The sequence below is a fragment of the Ciona intestinalis genome, chromosome 4 (genome assembly GCF_000224145.3).
Source record: "Ciona intestinalis chromosome 4, KH, whole genome shotgun sequence".
In the NCBI taxonomy this organism is placed as follows: Eukaryota; Metazoa; Chordata; class Ascidiacea; order Phlebobranchia; family Cionidae; genus Ciona; species Ciona intestinalis.
Window position 1 is genome coordinate 3,263,417 of NC_020169.2, and position 20,546 is coordinate 3,283,962.

A 20,546-nucleotide genomic window follows, 5' to 3' on the forward strand; every position below is an offset into this window, starting at 1 on the left:
TCTGCTGAATTATGGATTTGGGAAGTGCGAGGGCGTTAAAATTAATAATTTATTAGCAGTGAATTATTGATCCTTTAATTACACTCTTTATCTCATTCCATACACCACAGCGACCCATTGCGGTGCACTCCTATAATGCTTTTCACATTACCAACGTGTATTGGCAGACTGAGAGCCGATTAGCCCAAAGGTTGGGTCTCTCTAAGACTATTAGCATACGCAGATATGTTGGCTGTCACACCTTTAGTTTACAATACCTTTCATCTCAATATGCTAATTCGATGTATTTTTACTCGGATCAAATCGGTTCGCTTCGCAAAGCGGGGAAGCACCGGAATTAAACCACAAAGAGAATGCTTAAGCCAAGGTTTCTGAGAAAACTGAATCCCGGTAACGAAGAAATCGACAAAGAGATTGCTTGTCTACATGGTATACGTGATTTCGTCATGACACCAAGAATTCAACAGTGGGCGGTTACCTGCGAGAGATCAAGGGCGTCATTTGCGGACGCAGTTGAAATCTCGCGGCAAGTTATAGTTAATGTGGCAGATTAGAGCCGCGTTGTCGATATGCCCACTCCGCTTACTGCTGGGCGGCAGGGATTACAAAGTTTGTTTATTGAGAATAAAGTAATAAACAAATCGATGCGCCGCAGTCGAATTACAAGCAAATTCTCTGTTCTACATTTTTTACCCGACAAGTTCCGCTACAAAGTCTGTCATTAAACAGGTTTCCAGTTTCTTAACCAAGTAATTGAAGCCCTCCATTCACCAAGTTTTTAACCACCACCTTTCCTGATTAACTTTATCCAAAACCTCGTAATTAAATAGCATGCTGATGACGTCATGATGCGATATTAATCTGACAACCAATGTCATAATCATCCTATGCAAGAAACCGCTTATAAACCAAACTATTCCGGTGAATTAACTTTCGAATTGCGCTTGTGGCACTTACTGGCCAAGATTTATGCCAAAACGACGTAGTGTAAAGTATTGACATTGGTCGCTGCAATCGCATTTTCGAAATAGAACCACGTTTTCTGAGATTGCCGAATGAAAACAATGAATAAGTGATTCATGCTTTCGTTGAAAGTATATACAACAACAATTTCTTAATCTGTTTGCAAGTTAAATCTGTTTTTGGCGCAAACGTTTTGGTATAAACTTGGCAACGCATTTTTGTTGGTACGTCATAAGTTATAATGTTACTTCATATTTTAAAAGATCGAAACCACAATATATTGTTTTTAAACATCGAGGCAAAAGTTAAAACAGTTAGAAAAAAATTATTTTGTAACATTTTTTTCCCTTAATTTACAAACAAAAGTTACTTGACGAAATTTTACATTTAAAGTGCTCTCTAGCGCTGCTATGCGAGGAAATATTTTTAAAACGAGATCTGTATCGCTACATTGTTTTTACAAAGTGGTGCATCATCTTAGGGCCTACAATAAACTGTAGAGTTACTTTCGAACAAACTAAAACTGTTCCCTTTATTCTATTTTGTAAGGACAGGGATCTTTTGGCAAGACAGTATAAAAACACCTGTCGTATCCTTATACTTATTAGTATAGCAACATAGGTTAAACAGTGAGTCTGTTTTTGAACCGTGAAATAAACGTATAATAATACTTGGATCTACAGTGCCACCTGACGGAAGTACAGAGGTAAGTCAATAAATCATGGAGGACGCCAAAGTACAGAGCATGTGGTTATTTTTATTTTGAATATACATCTCTTTCTATAAACAATGAAGGACTTGCAAAACTACAAATGTTTTTGTTAATTTTGTATCCGTTAATTTGGTTCAAAATCTGCGATACGCTAACCCCGTCTACACTAACATCATAACCAATCATCGCTCGCTTACATTGCGGACAAGGAAAGTTCCAAAAAACCAACAAGCCGCACATCTACGGTCACTGTTCGCGTATAATTTATAGTTGCCAGTGAAATAAATATCCCAGTCATTTAACCTTTCCCCGCAAGACTGTCCTGCTGTACCGAAGCAGGAAGCACGCGGTCGGTGAAATGAACTCGGCTTACATATTACATCCGGCAACAAAATTTTCTCAAGCTGTTCTGTGGTCAATGTACTTACCGAAATTTGAAGACTTTTTCCGCGAAACGACATATCTTCTTCCTGGTTTCACTGTCTTTGTCGTTTTATTCGCGTCAAGTTTTGCTTCAGTTGTTAAATTCACACCAGTAATACTTTGTATTATACTTTTAAGAGTCGCCTGATGTAGTGCATCTTAATATAAACTAGACTTGCAGTGGTGTAGTTTAGGAAATTGTGTATACCGACTACAACAGTATACAGCTGGTGTAGTCCACTAAGACGAGGCATACAGCAATTTACAAAAAGCGGGGTGCAGCAGCAGTAATCATTACTGATTGGAATGCGATGTTTTATAGGAACTAAACAACAACGAAAGACAAATTTTCATTGGGTTAAATATACCTCGAAAGTTAAAAAGACGCGTGTATACGTTTTCATATAGTTATGCTATACTGATTTCGTGAAATGGAAACATGAAACAATTTGTTTATTATTTTTGTGCGTCCCGATTCGATTAATCAAAGAGGGGTGTGTGTATATATTTGCACGAACCTTTTTTAAACCATGCAAATCAAAATCGAAAATAACTTCGCCATGTAATGGTAATGGATTCGTACCGGCATGCAGATATAGATTACGCAAATTTTTCGAGTGGGATTTCCACGCTTTGCATGCATGCTTTCGCTATACGACGGGGAGTGGAAATAACGCGTTAACAAAGTTGACACTTACTAGACAAGGCCTACCACCGACGTATACTGACTCAAGAAAAACTACGCGAATTTATTTAGTTTCTATAAACCCAACAATCATATAGGTGCTCTAATTAAATATAGGCAGCACCGACTGTTACCAAATCAGTGGTGATTGGCACCTTATTTTCTACCGCGGGCAGGTTTCGGGTTAAAGATTTAACCAGAATAAAAATTGCGTAACACTAAGTACCCGCACTTTAAATCCGTGATATGACGAATTATGTAAAAAAAACTCCATAAATTTTGAGGTGATAAAAAACTTTTTATTGTAGCCCAGTAATAACAAAACCTCACACACAAAACAAGAAATAGCATCTCGCATTTCTCGGATCGCCGAAGGGGTTTGCTTTTCTGAACAAATTTTCTTTTTCTGTCGTATCGCCGCGACGCGAACCCGCGAAGTTTCCAAATCAGCACCAACAAGATATAGCAGAACAACAAGCTGTTGGGGTCGAAAAGCGATTACCTTTTTTATACTCAAATGTACTTATATATACGTAATACGTTCGTTGCAGGCCTGGATATAAATACATGGTCGTTTGCGTTAATCGTAGCACCAGCATGTATATAAAAGGTAGTCATGTAAGTCCATATAGACCAATAGTTACATATATTATTTGTAATGCTTTACAGCAATTGTAAGCTGGACAGTCTAGTGTTAGGTAGAAAAATAAACCTAACATTTCAGAGTTTAGAAAGCGTTCTTTGACCAATGTGAAGTTTATATGAAAAAGTATTACAAACATTTTAGTATACATACTTTAAATATGTACAATACTGTGGGGTAAGATGGGACACCTTTAGCACGTAATATCCGAATATCCTGATCGTGTTTTAATCAATTACCAACGGTCCATGAGAGTCGTGAGGGTACGGTTTTAGAATTCTTTGAATGTTTTTTATTTACTATCAAATATAGGACGAGAAATTTGAATAAAAAGATGTCCCATCTTCTCCCACTCTATATACTAATATGAAAAACGGGGCCGGAGTTTAAAGCATTACATTAGTTGAAAATTTTCGAGATATGCTGAATAATAGGTCGTCTGCTAGCATCAGACGCGTATTGTTTACAATTGAGTCGGCTGGGAATTCCCGACACTCGTGACGGCAAACTCACGCAGCGCACTTGTTATCCGAGCTTCTATATTAAAGCGCTTGCAGCAACCTGGAGTTCAGTCTGGATGAAACAAGTGGTTTGTGAAAAGAGCAGAATATCAAGGATATACCGTTTTCGTCTAAATTTTATCTGTTTTTTGGTTTTAATGTCACCGTGTGCAAAATTTGCAAAAAGAAAATTTAGCTAAAAATTTAAACAGAAAATTAAAAAGTCTTTATGGAAAGTTTTATCTGTGGAGGTAAAAGGCTGATGTTTAAAGCAACGAGGTAGTAAAACATAAGTGGCTTGAACCAAAATTAGTATAGACCCGCTTAAATAAACGAACGTATTCGACCCGTCTCGTGGCACTCGTTCGACCTTGATTACGTTGCAGAAATCTTGTAATTCGTGGCCATTTTACGTCTCAATTAGCCTCGTAATTTGTGCGTCAAAAAAACTTATTCAACGGGTACGCGATGGAGGTAAATATTAAATTGTAATTCTAGACTCTTAAAGTCTATAATCAAAGAGAGGGAAATCGTAATATTAGTTGGTATAGGCTGCAATTTATAAAACAGTTATTTCTTTTTAAAACTGTTTAGACGGAATTTAAATGAAAATGCGTATGATAGCTTTGTATGCCTTTTTATGTTGTGTGCTGGATACAATTAGCTACGTACTGGGAGAGCCGGGTTACGGTAAGTACCTTAATGTATATTTAATGTATTCGGCCAATTTACATGAATCATAATTTATTTTTATGTCGAATCGCCTATACCGTATTATAGCGGTGATCGTGTAAAAGGATATATATATCCACCGTCCACTAAATGTTAATTAAATAAAGTGCTGCCTAATCGATTGCATCCTTTAGTTAGCATATCGGCGAAGACCAATCGAAGTGTGCCTTGCTGTATATATGCATAACTTGGCCCACAATTTGTATAGGCTGGGGAAGATGGAACACCTTTTATTCGATTTTTCTCGCCGCATTAGAAAGAACATTTAGAGATTTATAAATCCGTATCCTCACAACCCCCATTGGCCATTGTTAAATATTTAATATATGATCAGGCAGATACTTAGGTATTATTTTGTTTACTTTTTTTACTGTAGCAAAAAATTACAGGAGTTTCCCAAAACTGTAGCAGTGAAGGGGATAAGGAGATCGAGGTTCACATAGGGTGGCCGTTTACCTTATCTTGTAGCGAAGGATCTATGTCAGAACTGTATGACGGCGAAGATCAAACTTACGTTCAAGTAATTATTTTTGTTTAAGACGCATGCTGGTTATTTTTTCAGTTTTTCATGTTTTTTTCGTCCCATTTGGTAGCAAACATGAAATGTTTACAGAACTATAGACCTGTATCCTTGCCTAAAAAGGGCGTTGTTAATTGTTAAAAACACGAAGAAATATGGGATATTATCTGCTGAACAGTAACTGTTTTGAGCCACAGTACTTTATATGTAGCAATTGGAAAATATTTTTGATTAAACTTGTGCTTACCTTATCTGTTTATATATATATAGTACTGTTGGGTAAGATAGGAAACCTTTAGAAACACGTCCCATCTTACCCCAACCCACTTTATACCAGCCTTCGTCTGTTTACAACGAAGTGTCATTGTCTTGGAAACTGGGAATTGTTATGTCATAACATGCATATTGTACACGCTCCAATTCATTGTGGTTAACACAATAACACAAAGGACTTTAGGAAACCAAACCGCCACATTTTCATACAGTGTATTATCATTGATCGAAGCAAGAAACTTGTAGTATTGAATGAAACATACAACAGTGACGAAGACGGATACTTCGACTACGATTCAATGCCAGAATATGCAGTTGGAGACGTGAAAGATAACAGTTCAACCAATTACTCTATAGTTCTACAGGTTCTATATACCCTATCAATTATTTAAAGTCTGTCGTGACAGCTTGAACGAAAAAAAAACAAAATGTAGGTTAAGTTACTCGTACTGGCGTACAAAGAGTTATGGCAGCTACAATAACACTTATGTATATTGTTTTAAGCTTCGTTATAAAAGTTGAAATAAAAAAACGCAGCCATTTACGAAGTTTTTTATGTCTTATAGTAGGTTGGGGGAAGACGGTACACCTTTAGCACATATTATTCAAACATCCTGTGTTTTAAACAATAACAACGGTCTATGGGAGCCGCGAGAATATGGTTTTATAATTCTTTGAATATTCTTTGTTTACTACAAAATGAATCGAGAAAACAGAATAAAAAGATGCCCAATCTTCCCCAATCCTGCTATATGTATTTCTTTTCGATTTTTAAAGTAATAAACATTTTAACTGTTGATGTCTTTTACAGTTAGCTGACAATCAATGTTGGATGGTAAACGTTCATTTGGTTTTGACCGAATCCCCGAACGCAACTTGCGAAGAGTCCTCACGCACAACGCAACACGCATCAACGCGAATGGCGCACGGACAATCGTCTCACTTTACCTGCGTAGGTATGTGAATGCGATTAAAGTTGTTATCATAACTTTGTACGGTTGGTTTATTTGGATTTGCAGTTCCACAAAGTACAGCGCCGAAGATCTACACAAACAACATAACTACGAAATGGTTACGTAATTGTGGGGACAAACTACCGAACACAACAGTAGCTATCGGACATGGGGTAAAGTTACATTTATAGTACGGGGTGGGAGAAGATGGGACACCTTTTATTCTATTTTTTCGTCCCATTTGGTAGTAAACAAAGAACAATCAAAGAATTATAAAACCGTATCTTCACGACCCTCATACACCGGTGTTAATTGTTTAATACACGATCAGGAAATTGGGATATTATGTGCTAAAAGTGTCCGTCTCCCCCCACCCTATAATAGTTAATTTTCCAATCTAATGCTTTAATCGTCATTTAGACTAATTAAGCTGTTTATTAAAATGTGTTTTTATACTTTATGTAAATCTGAAATATTTTATTAAACGATGTGTTTACAGATACGCATTGGGGGCTGGGATTACGCCGATGCAGGTGTCTATACATGCGCTGTAACATACAACCAAATGACAAGATATGCAGTTCACTATACAGCTTGCGTGAAACGTAAGTATGTAGAAGTTGTTGTGATTTACTGTTAGTTAATCCATCACTGTCGTCTTGCGTTTTACAAGATGCAAATGATCAACAATTGGGACAATAAATGAAGAATAACAACTTGTCTTGTCCCATTTTACCCCACCCTACTATACTAAGTATGTAACGAAAATTTATAGAGAGGAAATAACACAACGCACAAATTTTTTCCCCCTATTTAGCTCCAAAGAATTTCGGGAAAACTACATTAGTTTGCTCGCACAATATAATCAAGGTGACACTGGGTTCGGACGCTGAGGTTGAGTGCGAAGCAAGAGGGGGACTTGAAGGGGTAGGCGACATACATTTCACTTCATCTTGGAGAAAGGTGATGGCATTAAGTTTCTTGGATGTATTAAACTAAATTTATGGTACGATGCGGTAATAAATTTAAGGCACATATTAGTATTTTTATATCTTTTTTTTGAAATTTAAGAAGGGTATAAGGATTTTTGTAAATACTATATGTGTACTACTAACAAGTGGAGATAACAAAACAGAAAAATATGACTTGTTTCAACCCTTAATTTATTTTGTAATTATTAAATTAGGCGGTTTAACCAACAAACATTGCGGGAAGAAAAGTTTTTAAGAGATTGGCAAGATAACATACAAAACTAGGGGATTTTCAATAAAGGAACATTAATCGCCCTAAGCTATATGCCATGCCAAGATTTTATATATGGCTTATTTAAATGCGGCTTGCTTTTGTGAAAATTGTACAAAAGCATATACGTTGAACATGCAATTTTATTTTCCAATTATCGGTCCTTTAAGAAAATGTTTTCAGATTATTTGTAATTGCAAATCGGTGTTTAAAAATTCGGCTTGGCAGGAATTGTGACTAATTGGTTATTAGTGTCCGGAAAATTGTTTACTTCTCGTACCAGTTTAAACGTGTCATATGACAACGTTTTTTTTTATACAGGAAGAGGTGGGTGGGGAAAACAACATTGTATGTCGGGATTACGGCAGGGGAGCTCGGCCAAGGAGTCGAAGTCAGATAATGATTGATAAAATCGATTGCGAAATGTAAGTGATCACTCAGATATCTTCGCCGACAGCCATTTGGATAAATATAGAAAATCGACTTTGCGGTTCTGAGGAAATTTGTGGTTTGAGGCACAGAACCTCGGAGTGACGTTAGCTAAACTAAACCGTTGTCTGTGATATAGAATTGCAGAGATCAATTGCTGGAGAGGCATAAGCCGTGCAAGCAATTGAGAAATCAAGAAACTTTTTAGCATTGTTTAGGTTTTAGAATGACAATCATAAATGGAATTTTTCTTGAATGAAATTAATTTCGGCTTGTTTAGCATCGGCCGTGAAGTACACAGCACTCACAACTTAATTCCGCCCCGGAGCTGTCTTTTGCGCATTATGTCCGGCCGGGAAATACCGGTACGACGCAATATTAGGCTCCTGGCGGCACCGAACGCCAAATGAAAGCCAAACACGACAACGATAACTTTTAATTTCGGTTTAATTTGAAGGAAGATCACAAAACCGCAATGCTTTCATCAGCCGCCCACCCGGGAGCAAGAGGCGGATGCTTTGAACCGAAAAATTAAAATGAAGCTTGTGATCAAGTGAGTTATATACGTGTGCGTAAAAGGCCAGCAGTGTTTTCGCCAATTTTTCGAGACTTGTTTTTGAATCAGAACGATCGATTCCTTAATATCAGACTTTATCGATCAGCTTTAAATCTACGCTTTAATCAGTTTAAAGTCTGGCAGGAATTTTAATTTCTTCAACGCGGTGCTTTCCGATCACAGGAACCTTTCTCCGAGCGACTACGGCACTTACACAGCGGAGATACGCAGTTCAAGAGGAACAGCCAATGCAACAATTGTGGTTGAGAAAAATCACATACCAATTGTCACCACCAGAGCAGTTATAATCGGAGCAATATTTGGCGTGTTGGTCTTGATTGTCCTAGTATGTGGGCTTGTATACGGATTTCGAAGGTACAGAGGCAAACATTATTTAGCCACCGCAAAGTGTATGCATTGTCGCATGCTTAGTATTTAAAGGCATTGTTTACTCCTGTTTTAAGAAGTACTTACCATGCCCGCTTTTTACCTACCACTGCCTCCGCTAATGAAACGTTCCGTGTCGTATTTTGTAATCACTGATATTGAGTTCGCTGTGCGTTGCAGATTTCAATAAAATAGAAAACGATCAAAAACGGTTTGTTTATTCGAGTTCCTTAATTTGCAAGTGGACGAGACGCCTAAATTCGTCGATCCTCAAAAGCACCAAAAATCTCTTCTCTATTTAACACAACCGCCAAAACAGCTTATCAAAACCTTGAGTTAAAACAAAGGCTTTTTTGTCAAGATTCTTGCTAAAATAGCAGCAGACGACGAGTGGCTATACGACAAGATATGTACGAAAAGAAAATTTCGTTTATTTTTTCCCAGTCATCGATTTTCCAAACACGTTCTGGGATTTCCCATTAAGAATCCCTGGCAACCGCAGCTCCCCGCTTTTCGTGATGAATTTTCCTGGAAAAGATTATTCAAAAAAGGAAAATTATTGGATTTGGAAATACCGGGCTTAAAGCGACGCGTGTAGCGATGTAGGTAGTAATAATAAATTATAAAAACGAGGTAGCCCTTGGGCCTCGGCCAGGCAATAAAGAACAGGACCTAAAGCCTGGTGTTCCGGCAATTACTTTTAATGCTCGCAGAACGTTGGTATAACACAGCTTTTTACCGTGAATTCTAAACATTTTGTTTTTTAACCGCAAAAAGCAATCGGTCACCAAAAAATTGCTGCAAATACACAGTATAAAAATCCATACCTGAAAAACCTTTGGGAAAAATCGGTCGTTTCAGCAAAGCGCTAAGCTGTTGCCTTTTCGATTTCAACAGCTGGGTTTTGTCACTCCTGTTATCCGTTGAAAGCAGCATGTCGTCATCTATATCCATATCCATGGCTGCGGCAGCTTTGCTGAACCAGTCGTTATGCAAACGAACCTACAGCAATGCGTTAATGAAACAACCGTTTGTATTATCAAATGTAAAGTTTGCAAATCCAGATTTTTAATGTAAAAATTGCAAAACCAGTGTTTTGAACGCAAAAATTGTAAAACTGAGAGTTTTTAACAAACTAATAATTTACAAAGAACATATTTATTGTGTACTGCAGTGTGTTTTGATAAATCAGATATACTGTAATGCCAAAAAACAAAAGCAATTCATATCAAAAAAAAACAGACCATGTACCATCTTACCCCAACTTATCAAAACATGGACCATCTCGCCCCAACTTACTATATACCAACGACTAACCTTTTTCTCCCTATGTGAAAGCGAATCCACTTCCCTTGCCAAGGTCACCATCTTCCTTATAGCAGCCATGTAACTATCATTGATGAGGAAGAGAGGGAGACCATCCTCTTTATCCAGGGATCTACAGATGCGTTTGTAGAAGCTCATTTCATCCGAACTAACGAAAAGCAAACTTAAACCATCCTCACCTAAATAAGTCAATTTGTTCATAAATTTTTAATTAAAAACTATTTTTTACCCCCCAAAAACACAAAAGTGACAAAACACATGTCATTTGTGATTGGGCAATTGATTTTATTATTTTTTGTCAATTTATGTAAAACAACACTTAAATGCATAAATGGCAGTTTAACTGAATTATAAACCCCAAAGAAACAAAAATTGGAAAGTTCAATGTAATTCCAATTAAAAAAGACAAAAAATTCAATCATTTCTTCTATATTGGATTTCAACCCGAAGAAAAACACAATATGCATGACTTGCATGTTATTGAATTAGAATTATCAGTTTCTTACCAGATCTGGCTGACCTTCCACTTCTATGTATATAAGTTTCCATGGTACGAGGTACTTGGTAGTGAATCACATATTTTACACCAGGTATGTCAAGTCCTGAAATTGATTAAAAAGCAGAACTTAAAAACAAGTTGCTTTGCCTGTATTTTATATATTTTTATTCCCAAAAAGTATTTTACACAGCTAAACAGTATTAGTAGCGAACAAATTAATATATTTACTAAAAATTCAAAAGTATAAATTACAAAATTTTTACTCATTAATAACAAAATTATTTTTGAATAAAAAAATATCCCCAAAAAACAAGAAAAAATCCTTTTTTTCAAATCTGATTTTATTCTCTATAAATAGGTCTTTTATTTGAAAATGATATTTATTTCTCACCTCTTGCAGCCACATCACTTGCGATCATGATCGCATTCGGATTTTCCTGGAAACGATCGAGATGTTTTAATCTTTGTCGCTGTTGCATCTTTGCGTGGATGTGAAGAGGATTGCATCCGAGAGCATCAAGGACTCCCGAGAGGTGGAAGATGCAATCGATGCTGTTCGTGAAGATCTGCATAGGATCAAAAGATGAAAATATAAATTTAATATTGGTGCATGTTGCTATGTATTCACCTTTTCATCCTACAAAGAGAATAACATATTTTAACTAGATTGTGATAATAAAAAATATTGGTTTATATTAACACAATAAGTACTAAAACTTATAAAACTATTTAAAAATATAAATAAAATATAAAAAAAAAATTAGTTACATTAAGTTTGCTGTTCAGCGTTTTTTAAATGACTGGAACAAATTGCAAACAAATTTTAGTTCTACATACGTCGTTTGTTAGTCCAGCAGTAACCAGCACATATTTTGCATTCAAAACAGGTAATACAGAATTAAGAGTATATACACAAGCTATAAAACAGTTATATTACCAAAGTACGACCAGGATGTGATTTAATGAAATAGTAAAGATAAAAATCCTTTTCTTTTGGTTGGCAAATTATTTTTGCTTCAGATAATTTCTCAGCTGTAAGTTTTTTCTGTAAAAAAATTAATGGGGAAAATAAGATTTTTTGTAAACAGGAAAAAATATATTTGCACTAATAGTTAAACACATGATATAATCATTTACTTTGTATGTTAATGTTTGATATTTTACATTCACACTGATTTTATTAACCAGAGATTATGGGTTCAAGGGTCTAACCCAGATATTATGGGTTCAAGGTTTATTACAGCGACCTTGGGTGTGTGCGTCCTTGAGTTGTGTATGTACTTGAGCAAGACACATAACATGCTCCAATCTAGTAGCCACTAATGGGTTGTCTACATTGTCAGCCATACAGAAATGAAACAATCACCGAAAAAGTTACATACTTAATAACCCGTAAGCTGACATGAGGTGTATGAAACAGAACACCTGTGTTATTTGCACCAACGACTGTGGTTTTCTATCCACACAAAGAAAAAACAAGTTACATTAAAGTTGAGACAGCCAACTTACAGTAGTCAAGTCCGCAACAAACGGTTTGTTCCGAACCCCTATCTTCTTCATTAGCTTTGATAGTTTGGTATCCTTGGTGTTAGATGATGCTTGAGTTGGAAAGTTTGGTCGGTTTGGAGTAAAATGTACAGTGGTAAGAGTGGCAGAGAATATGAAGGTTTGACGTTTCTGTGTGTAGATGGTTATGTAAAGATTAAGTGAGACAGATACTGAAAATTGATTAAAGGTCATTCAAGGTCACACCAAATAACAAGACCTCCTGCTCCAATGCATGTAATATTAGAATGATACTCTAATACACAAACTCAGCTTATATAGGATTACAAAACCACTCAAGCATAACATTGAACATAGAAATTGAGAAAAACATTAATAATAAAATAATTGTTTAGAGAATGGTGATACTTTAAAGAGTTAAAATAAAGGTCATAGTAAACACAAAAATTGTAATAAATACGTGTTAAAATAAAATATTAAATATTATTACAACTACATTAATGTGACGAGATAAAGGGGCAATTAGGTCTCACTGTAGTATTTTACCCATAAAGAGGTCATATTCTCTGTAAACGTAGTTAAATATTGTCCAAAAATATAATTTTTCAGAAGAATAAGTATAAAAATATTTTTAAGTACAAACAAAATATTTTAACAAACATATAATAAAAAGCTTATGTTTAACAAAAAGGGTTTCACAAAATGAGAAATCCTTAACAAAAAGTTAACTGCCACATGTACAGTGTACACACATACTCACCGTTTTAGATTTTTTTAGATTAATAACTTCAAGTAGTTTGTTGAGTTCTTCAAAATGTCCGTGTTCGAGCATACGATCCGCTTCATCGATCACAAGATATCGAAGTTTGTGGATGGTGGATAAGTATGGGTGACCTGGGTGGGGGGGCATTTCATCAAACAGGCATTATCATGTAAGTCACATAATAAGAAAATGTAGTTGTTAAGATAATAATGGTCTTTGAACATTTTAGTGAGGAGGGGTACATTTTTACCAGAAACTAAATAATGCAAAAGTTGTGCCATACTGTATCAGTATGTTATGTCGATATTGTGACTTTTTTGTGTGCTTTGGAAATTTCTGTTTGAGACAAACACCAGACTTTTGAATACAAATTTTAAAACTAGGTATTTGGGAGACAAAGAATTTTTACTATTAAATTGGGGGGATGTTTCATTGCCTTCTGATTATTTATAAGTGTGTTTAGAACTATATAATGTAGAATTATATAAACCCTATTTACTTGCATCATTATGTGCTTATAAACAACATTAACAGGCATGCATTTTGTGTGGTATGGTATACAAAACTACATATACATTAAAAGGACATTACAAATCTTGCATAAGATTTAATGAGGGTTTGCTAAGTACATAAATAGGGGTGACACACTGTACAATAATGGATACAATATATAATAGCAGGTTACAGAGCAGTGAACATATGATTGTAGAACACAAGTTTAGTGTACCTGCTGTTAAACTACTTGTTAATGTTTTTAAATGCATCTGTTTAAAATTGCTTACAAAAGGAAATAGAGGATACGGTGTATATGTTACAATAAAATGTATGGTTTTAATTTTTTTTTTTTTGAGTTAAATAAACCTGTTTATTTCAAACTGTTTATATAGACATTATATATATATATGTTACCTTGAATGTATCATCTTAAATGCATCTGTTTAAAACTGTTTAAAAGAGGCATTATGTGTGCTATCTTGAATATTGAAATGTATTATCCTAATGTTGTTTTTAAATTTATCTGTTTAAAACTATTTATAAAAGATATTATAATATATATAATATGTGTTACCTTGATATGCATTATATGAGTGTTACTGTGTTATTAAATGCATTTGTTTAAGGCATAGGTTAAACTTAAATACTGGTATGTGCCTATTAAAACCACAAAAAATCAACAAAAAATCAACATGTCAACCAAATAGATTGCTATGCACAAACAACACTTTGCAGCCTACCTACCCGATTCTAACAATTCCCACAACCTTCCAGGAGTTGCAATGACAATATCTGGTTCCTTGTTTAACAACCGGATTTGTTTTTGTTGAGCCATTCCACCAACCACCACAGTTGACCATAGTTTAGTGTGTTTGGCAACTTGTGTCAAGTGCTTCTTTACCTGATATGCAATCAATGATTGGGTAAACTTTTTAAATTATCAGAAATATAAACAGTAAAAAAAACACTAAAATATCATCAAAAACTTATTTTAAATGGAAAAATTATTACTTTACATTTATATAAAAAAAAACTACCAAAAAAGTGAAGATTTATTGATTTAATAAAAACAAATATTGCTTTAAATTAAAAAATTCCTAACTTTTTTATTATACATAATATTTTATAGTGTAAAAATCCTACTAAGAATGTAATGCCTGCACTAGTTAAACACAGTCATGTCATGCTAATGCTCATTCAATACATTGGATCATTTCCCCACCATTACATTCATTATACACCACCTCGTCCACCTGTACCTGTATGGCTAATTCTCTCGTTGGTGTTAACACAAGTGCTGGTAATGCTTTGGTCGGTTGCGTTTCTTCAATTTCTTCTTTTGAAACTGGTTCAGCGTCTTCAAAGTCACTCATGTGTTCATCATCCTGTAAAGAATGGGTAGTGTATATATATTATATGCGGAAAAATACTTGGCTGAAAAATGATTTGAAGTCATTTCAATAGAAAGTTAAAACAAAAAAAAACAATTAAAAGCAAACGCATGGTTGTTACAGTAAAATAATATTGTTAATGCTCAAACTCAAATACTTAATATAATTCGCTCACTTTCAAAATGACAGAAAAATGAAAAATCTAAATCAAAATTTCGAAATGCTTTTAACAACGATCAAAGCAAATCTCATTTATATATTATCAGTAGTCAGTACCCACCATCACACAAAAAAATCAAACATAAAACAAAGAAAACCAACAATATGCAGAAAAACACAAATCTACCTCATCAATTTCCGCATTTTCCGTGTTTTCCAATAAATTTCTCTCCCTATCTTCCATCAAGTGATGCAGGAGAGGAATCCCGAATGCCAACGTCTTCCCACTTCCTGTCTCTGCAGCTCCTAAGATGTCTCGTTTGTCACGGATGGCAACAGGTATACACTGCAACAAAAATATTGTTAAGTATATATGTATACATATAATAAATATAGTTACACAGAAATAGACAACTTTTGAAAAATTATATAAAAAAACTAATAAATCGCATAATATTTTTTGAATGCATAAAATAACACAGAGAACGCTTCATTTATTTAAAATACAATGAAATTACAATCTCATATATATATAAATAGACATACAAACGGCTTTATATGTGGGTACCACTATTAACAAGAGAAAAAAACAATATTAATAATTGATGTTCCAATTTTTACCTGTTCTTGTATTGGCATAGGTTTTGTAAACCTAAGCTCTGCTAATGCCTTTAAAACAGTTTCTGGAACATAAAGATTTTGCCAAGCACTCATGTCAACTGTGGATAAAATGTCTTCATTTTCTTCTTCATTGGTTTCTTCTATTTGAGTTCCAGAATTTAATTTTGCTTTTTTGGATTTTTTGTTCGGTTTAGTTTTGTTTTTCCTCTTTTTCGCTTTTACATTGTTTTCGTTATTGTTTACAGTTGTAATTTTTTCAATAACATCTTTATTATTTTGATCTGTAGTGTTTTCAGGCAGTTCGGTTGTTGTTTTATCAACAACTACCTTTTCAGGTTCTTTTAATGATTTGAGTTTGTTTAATCTTTCCTGTTTTCTTAAATTCTTTTTTTTCTTGGGTAAATTTGTGATTGGTTTTATTGGTTCATTGTCAAAAGCTCCAACCTGTAAAAAATAATAATAAAGAAAGTATTGATGTAGTCAGTTTTTAGTTTTTAACTGTTTATTCTAATAAGGGATACATTGCTGGTACACCTCATAGGTTTAGAAAACATGGAGTGGCTTATAGCAAATTTTAAAGAAAATATCTTAAACCAAGTCTTGGAAATAATATAAAAGAAATGAAAGCGTTTATAAATCTTAAAAACTCCTTAAAAATGTATAAATCAGAAATAAAAAACATATTAAGTAAAATAGCATGACAAATGACAATCGTATATTTTTACATACCAAATCATATTCTGATAATTCTTCAAACTCGATAAGGTCGTTAAACTTAGGAGCTGACTTTCCAACCTTGACAGGGATTGCCTTCCATGGTTTCCTCTCTGTTAGTGCGTGTACAGCAGTGGTAGATGACATTATTTATATTCATATAGTTTGCATAGCGTTTACAAATCTAGAAAATAATTGGCAAAAAAAATAAAAGGAATAAACGTTTTACTCCGGCCTAGGTGTAACTCGCGGTAGCTACCCTATAGGCTAGGGATGTGCCGAAGTTGTAAAAGCAGATAGTCAAACGGGAGACGCTAGGAAACTAGGATTTGAACTTGAGCTCGGCACATCCCTAATATAAGCCTATATGAATCCAAAAAGGAAACTTGCTTACTACTAAAAATGGCAGTATACTTACACAGAAGACAGAACAATTTATGAATACAATTTTAAAAATAAAGGAGCATAATAATTATTTTCTGGAACAAAAAATGTCTAATCTAATTCAACAATTAAATTTTTTGTTGGTTTCTTTTCAACAGGTTTCTTGCGCAAATTTTCCACTGATGTTTCTAAATCGGTTTGAACTTTTTCCTCATCCAAACGCTTCTTGTAAATCTCGGAAACTTCAATTGATAAGAACGAAAATATTTCATTATGTTTGCTGCAGTAGGACATTAAGTATTCAAGCTTTTTCACGATTTGAAACAAAAGTTTCCGATTTTCTTTCAGGGGTTCACAGGCTACACTACTGCCCAAAGCATCAATTTCAGTTTTTAGAAGTTTTCTGCATTTTTGGCACCCACGTTTGAGATCAGATATTGCTTGAATAGCATATTGCTCTTTGTTTTCCGGATCTGGACCAATAAGGAGATGCGAGACGTCCTGAATACATTCAACAAAAAAATTTTTTTCGACCTGAATTTGGTAAGCATTTGCTGCCTCAAAACACTTTTCAGTTGCCCCAGAAATCGCCTTTTCAGCAGATGGAAAACTGACATTTTTTAGCAGATATTCTGACGTGGTTGTACAATATTTAGAAAACTCTTCACAAAATTCACTTACACCACAACCGTTGAATATTCTTTGAAATACAACATATGGAAACAAAACATTGACCAGATTAAAAGCCACCAAGGGCGATGGAGACTTTGCTAGATCTTTGGAACACGGTTTTGTTGACTTGTATGGTAATGATACATCAAGTTCCTTCACCAGACCACTTTCATGTTTCAACCACCACGGCTCCCAGGATTGTACAACAGGATGACCCTGTTCATCTCTGAGTGATCCGGATGCCACAGCTGCTTTGAAGTCCTCCTGCTCCTGAAGAGTGAGTCTACTCCACAACTCATCCATTTCATCTTCTCCCAAATCTTCCACATTCAAGTCCTTCAACCTCTCTTCAAGATCATCCTCCAAAGTGAAGTCCTCAATTGGATTTTCCTCTTCAGTCCTCTCAATCATTTCCAGAAGTCTCATCTTCTCTTCATCAGAAACATGTCTATCTTTCATCTCCCCAATGAAGCACTCCCTATAGAAAAGTTCCGAACAATCTGAATGCTTGTCACTCTTGTAACAATCCAACATGCAGTATCTAATGTTACATCTTGGGCACGTGTATTTTGCTTTGTTATTGTGACATAAACCACAAGCCCCAGCTTCCATAATGTATTCTACTACACAAGGTTACTTATGTATAGGCTATACCTACTTTTCCTTTGCTCTAAATAGGGAAAATAAATCCAGTGTAATATAAACATGAGTATTGGTGTGTGGTGACTAAACACATATATATTTTACTGCATATTATTACATTGGAACTACAACTAAAGTTAGGAACTTCTACATCCACATATAAAGATTAAACAATACAACACAAACTATAATGCTCTTGCATACAAATGGTTATATATCTACATAATAGGTCAAATAAAGCAATATATATTTGTGGACATTGTCACAACTAGGCATTAATGGAAGTTTAAACCAGAAAGTTTAACACAAAAAATACATACAGAATGTAGCTATTATGCAACACAACTTAAGCAAGCAATACTAGGTTACTTTCCAACTGAACACTGGGTCACTATAATCTTGCAAAAAAATCATGAAATTTTCAAATTAACATGTCTGACTGGTACCAGCATAAACAAGGTTTTAAATACAAAATCAGACCTGCATAGCTTAACTAACAGTTTGAACTTGCAACAATTTTTACCAGTGTTTGGTCTTGTGAAACTAACTACGGTACCTTTGTTTTACAACAATAAATGCACATTAGGCTCAAATTTAAAAGATGAAAGACTTTAATTACACCTTCTGGCAGACCAGTCTTTCTATACAAAATAGAAATAGCTCGATAGTTTGTAGTTAGTGTTGTTACACAGTTATGATGTTATTGTAAGTGCAAACTAAGAGTGTCATGAACTTTAGGTTCACAGATTCGGGTTCACCCATTTGTATGTGCTCGAGTAATGAAACCCAGCAGCTTTAATGAACACATCTGCCTCTTCTGGTCCCCGTGTGCCATACTTGTAAGGAATCGGATTAACCTTTTCATTCTCAATTTGATGCAGGACTGGTGTGAAGATCCTCCATGCCTCCGAGAGCTCATCGCTTCGTACAAAGTTGAGTTGGGATCCAGTAAAAACATCAAGAATGAGACGTTCGTATGCGTCAGGCATCTTCACGTCCTTGTATCGAAGATTGTAGCTGAGATCCATCTCTGTTTCCACAGGTTCCACATTCATTCCTGGTGACTTAGTCATCATCTTACAGTAGACAGCTTCATTTGGTTGCACTCTCATCACCAGCTCATTCCTCTTAACCACTCCATTAGAGAAGATATCACCAGGGACATCACGAAACTGAACCCGGACCTCAGCTTTTCGTTCGTTCAGAGCTTTGCCGCATTTAAGAATGAAAGGCACTCCATCCCAGCGCTCGTTGCAAATGTTGAACTTACCAACAGCAAACGTGGGTGTCACTGAACCTTTAGGGACAGTTGGATCATCCAGATATCCTTCCTTAGCATCTCCTGTACCTTCAGGATCTGCCACATATTGACCCAACACAAGATCATCAAGTTTCAGCGGCCTTATGCACTTGAGAACTTTAACTTTTTCATCTCTGATATCATCAGCGTTATTACTGGCTGGCTTCTCCATAGCTGTAAGGCAGAGAACTTGGAACAAATGATTCTGCATAACATCACGAATGATTCCGAACTTGTCAAAATAACCACCTCGGCCTGTTGTACCAAACGGCTCTTTAAAAGTGATGAGAACACTCGATATGTTATCTCTATTCCAAACAGGTCCAAAAAGGCGATTAGCAAACCTCAACACCATGAGGTTCTGAACCATTTCCTTACCCAGGTAGTGATCTATTCTGTACAGTTGACTTTCATCAAACAATCTGGACAGATGGTTTGACAACTTTGCACTTGAATCGAAATCCCGACCAAATGGCTTCTCTATAATGATACGATTCCACCCCTCGTGTTCAAAGCAGTGGTCATGGATGTTCTGCGTCACCTCAGCAAACACAGTTGGTGGAAGGGCAAGATAAAAAAGCCGGTTTGCTTTATTACCATTGTGGAATGCCTTGATTGCTGTATCCAACTTTTTAAATCCATCTTCCTCAGAATACGAGCCTTGGACATAACTCATTGCGGCAAAAAAACTATCCAGCTTTGCCTTCTCAGAATCCTTTACTTTCATATACGGAAAAGCCTTGGCTCGAATATCTGCAACTGACATTTTAGACCTTGCATACCCAATAATGTGGATATGATCTGGAAGCAAATCATCTCTGTAGAGCCACCACAGGGTCGGAATAATTTTCTTCTTGGCCAGATCACCAGATGCACCAAGAACAACAAAGATGTGAGATTTTCCAATCATTCCCATGGACAGAGCTCGCTTGAACCTCGCCAAGCATTCCTCAGCTCCCATCGCTGGTAGATTTCCTGACGACATTCTGTAGTTTTATTATAATTCTCTACAATACACCTATATAAGAACATTGAAATATTAATTTAGAATATTAT

The 20,546-nt window shown here is 35.4% G+C and overlaps 4 protein-coding genes and 1 non-coding gene across 5 annotated transcripts; 1 reads left to right on the forward strand and 4 right to left on the reverse strand.

Moving 5' to 3' along the window:
* Nucleotides 1-4,087: 4,087 nt before the first annotated feature.
* Nucleotides 4,088-9,202, forward strand: LOC100175989. The gene is made up of 10 exons (XM_002125471.4): nt 4,088-4,616; nt 5,048-5,178; nt 5,664-5,816; nt 6,263-6,407; nt 6,471-6,577; nt 6,904-7,009; nt 7,222-7,367; nt 7,968-8,071; nt 8,533-8,628; nt 8,815-9,202. The coding sequence occupies exons 1-10, from the start codon at nt 4,532-4,534 to the stop codon at nt 9,068-9,070; spliced, it is 1,329 nt and encodes a 442-aa protein (XP_002125507.1). The 5' UTR covers nt 4,088-4,531; the 3' UTR covers nt 9,071-9,202.
* A 17-nt stretch (nt 9,203-9,219) lies between these two features.
* Nucleotides 9,220-16,678, reverse strand: LOC100186185 (ATP-dependent RNA helicase ddx24). The gene is made up of 13 exons (XM_002125806.3): nt 16,508-16,678; nt 15,779-16,222; nt 15,345-15,503; nt 14,867-14,992; nt 14,352-14,508; nt 13,110-13,243; nt 12,353-12,520; nt 11,781-11,888; nt 11,235-11,409; nt 10,851-10,946; nt 10,336-10,523; nt 9,846-10,020; nt 9,220-9,546 (listed from the first exon to the last, which is right to left on the reverse strand). Exons 1-13 carry the CDS (start codon nt 16,637-16,639, stop codon nt 9,449-9,451), a joined length of 2,160 nt encoding a protein of 719 aa, XP_002125842.1. The 5' UTR covers nt 16,640-16,678; the 3' UTR covers nt 9,220-9,448.
* mir4024 (microRNA 4024) lies at nt 11,413-11,487 on the reverse strand. The gene has a single exon (NR_034418.1). It is a non-coding gene; the product is annotated as a microRNA 4024 (primary transcript).
* Nucleotides 16,679-16,680: 2 nt separating the features above from the next.
* On the reverse strand, nt 16,681-18,218 carry LOC101242714 (zinc finger HIT domain-containing protein 2-like). The gene has a single exon (XM_004225981.4). It carries the CDS (start codon nt 18,158-18,160, stop codon nt 16,988-16,990), a length of 1,173 nt encoding a protein of 390 aa, XP_004226029.1. The 5' UTR covers nt 18,161-18,218; the 3' UTR covers nt 16,681-16,987.
* A 5-nt stretch (nt 18,219-18,223) lies between these two features.
* On the reverse strand, nt 18,224-20,528 carry LOC100183819 (glucose-6-phosphate 1-dehydrogenase-like). Its single transcript, XM_002125979.4, has one exon. It carries the CDS (start codon nt 20,473-20,475, stop codon nt 18,931-18,933), a length of 1,545 nt encoding a protein of 514 aa, XP_002126015.1. The 5' UTR covers nt 20,476-20,528; the 3' UTR covers nt 18,224-18,930.
* Between the last annotated feature and the right edge of the window lie 18 nt (nt 20,529-20,546).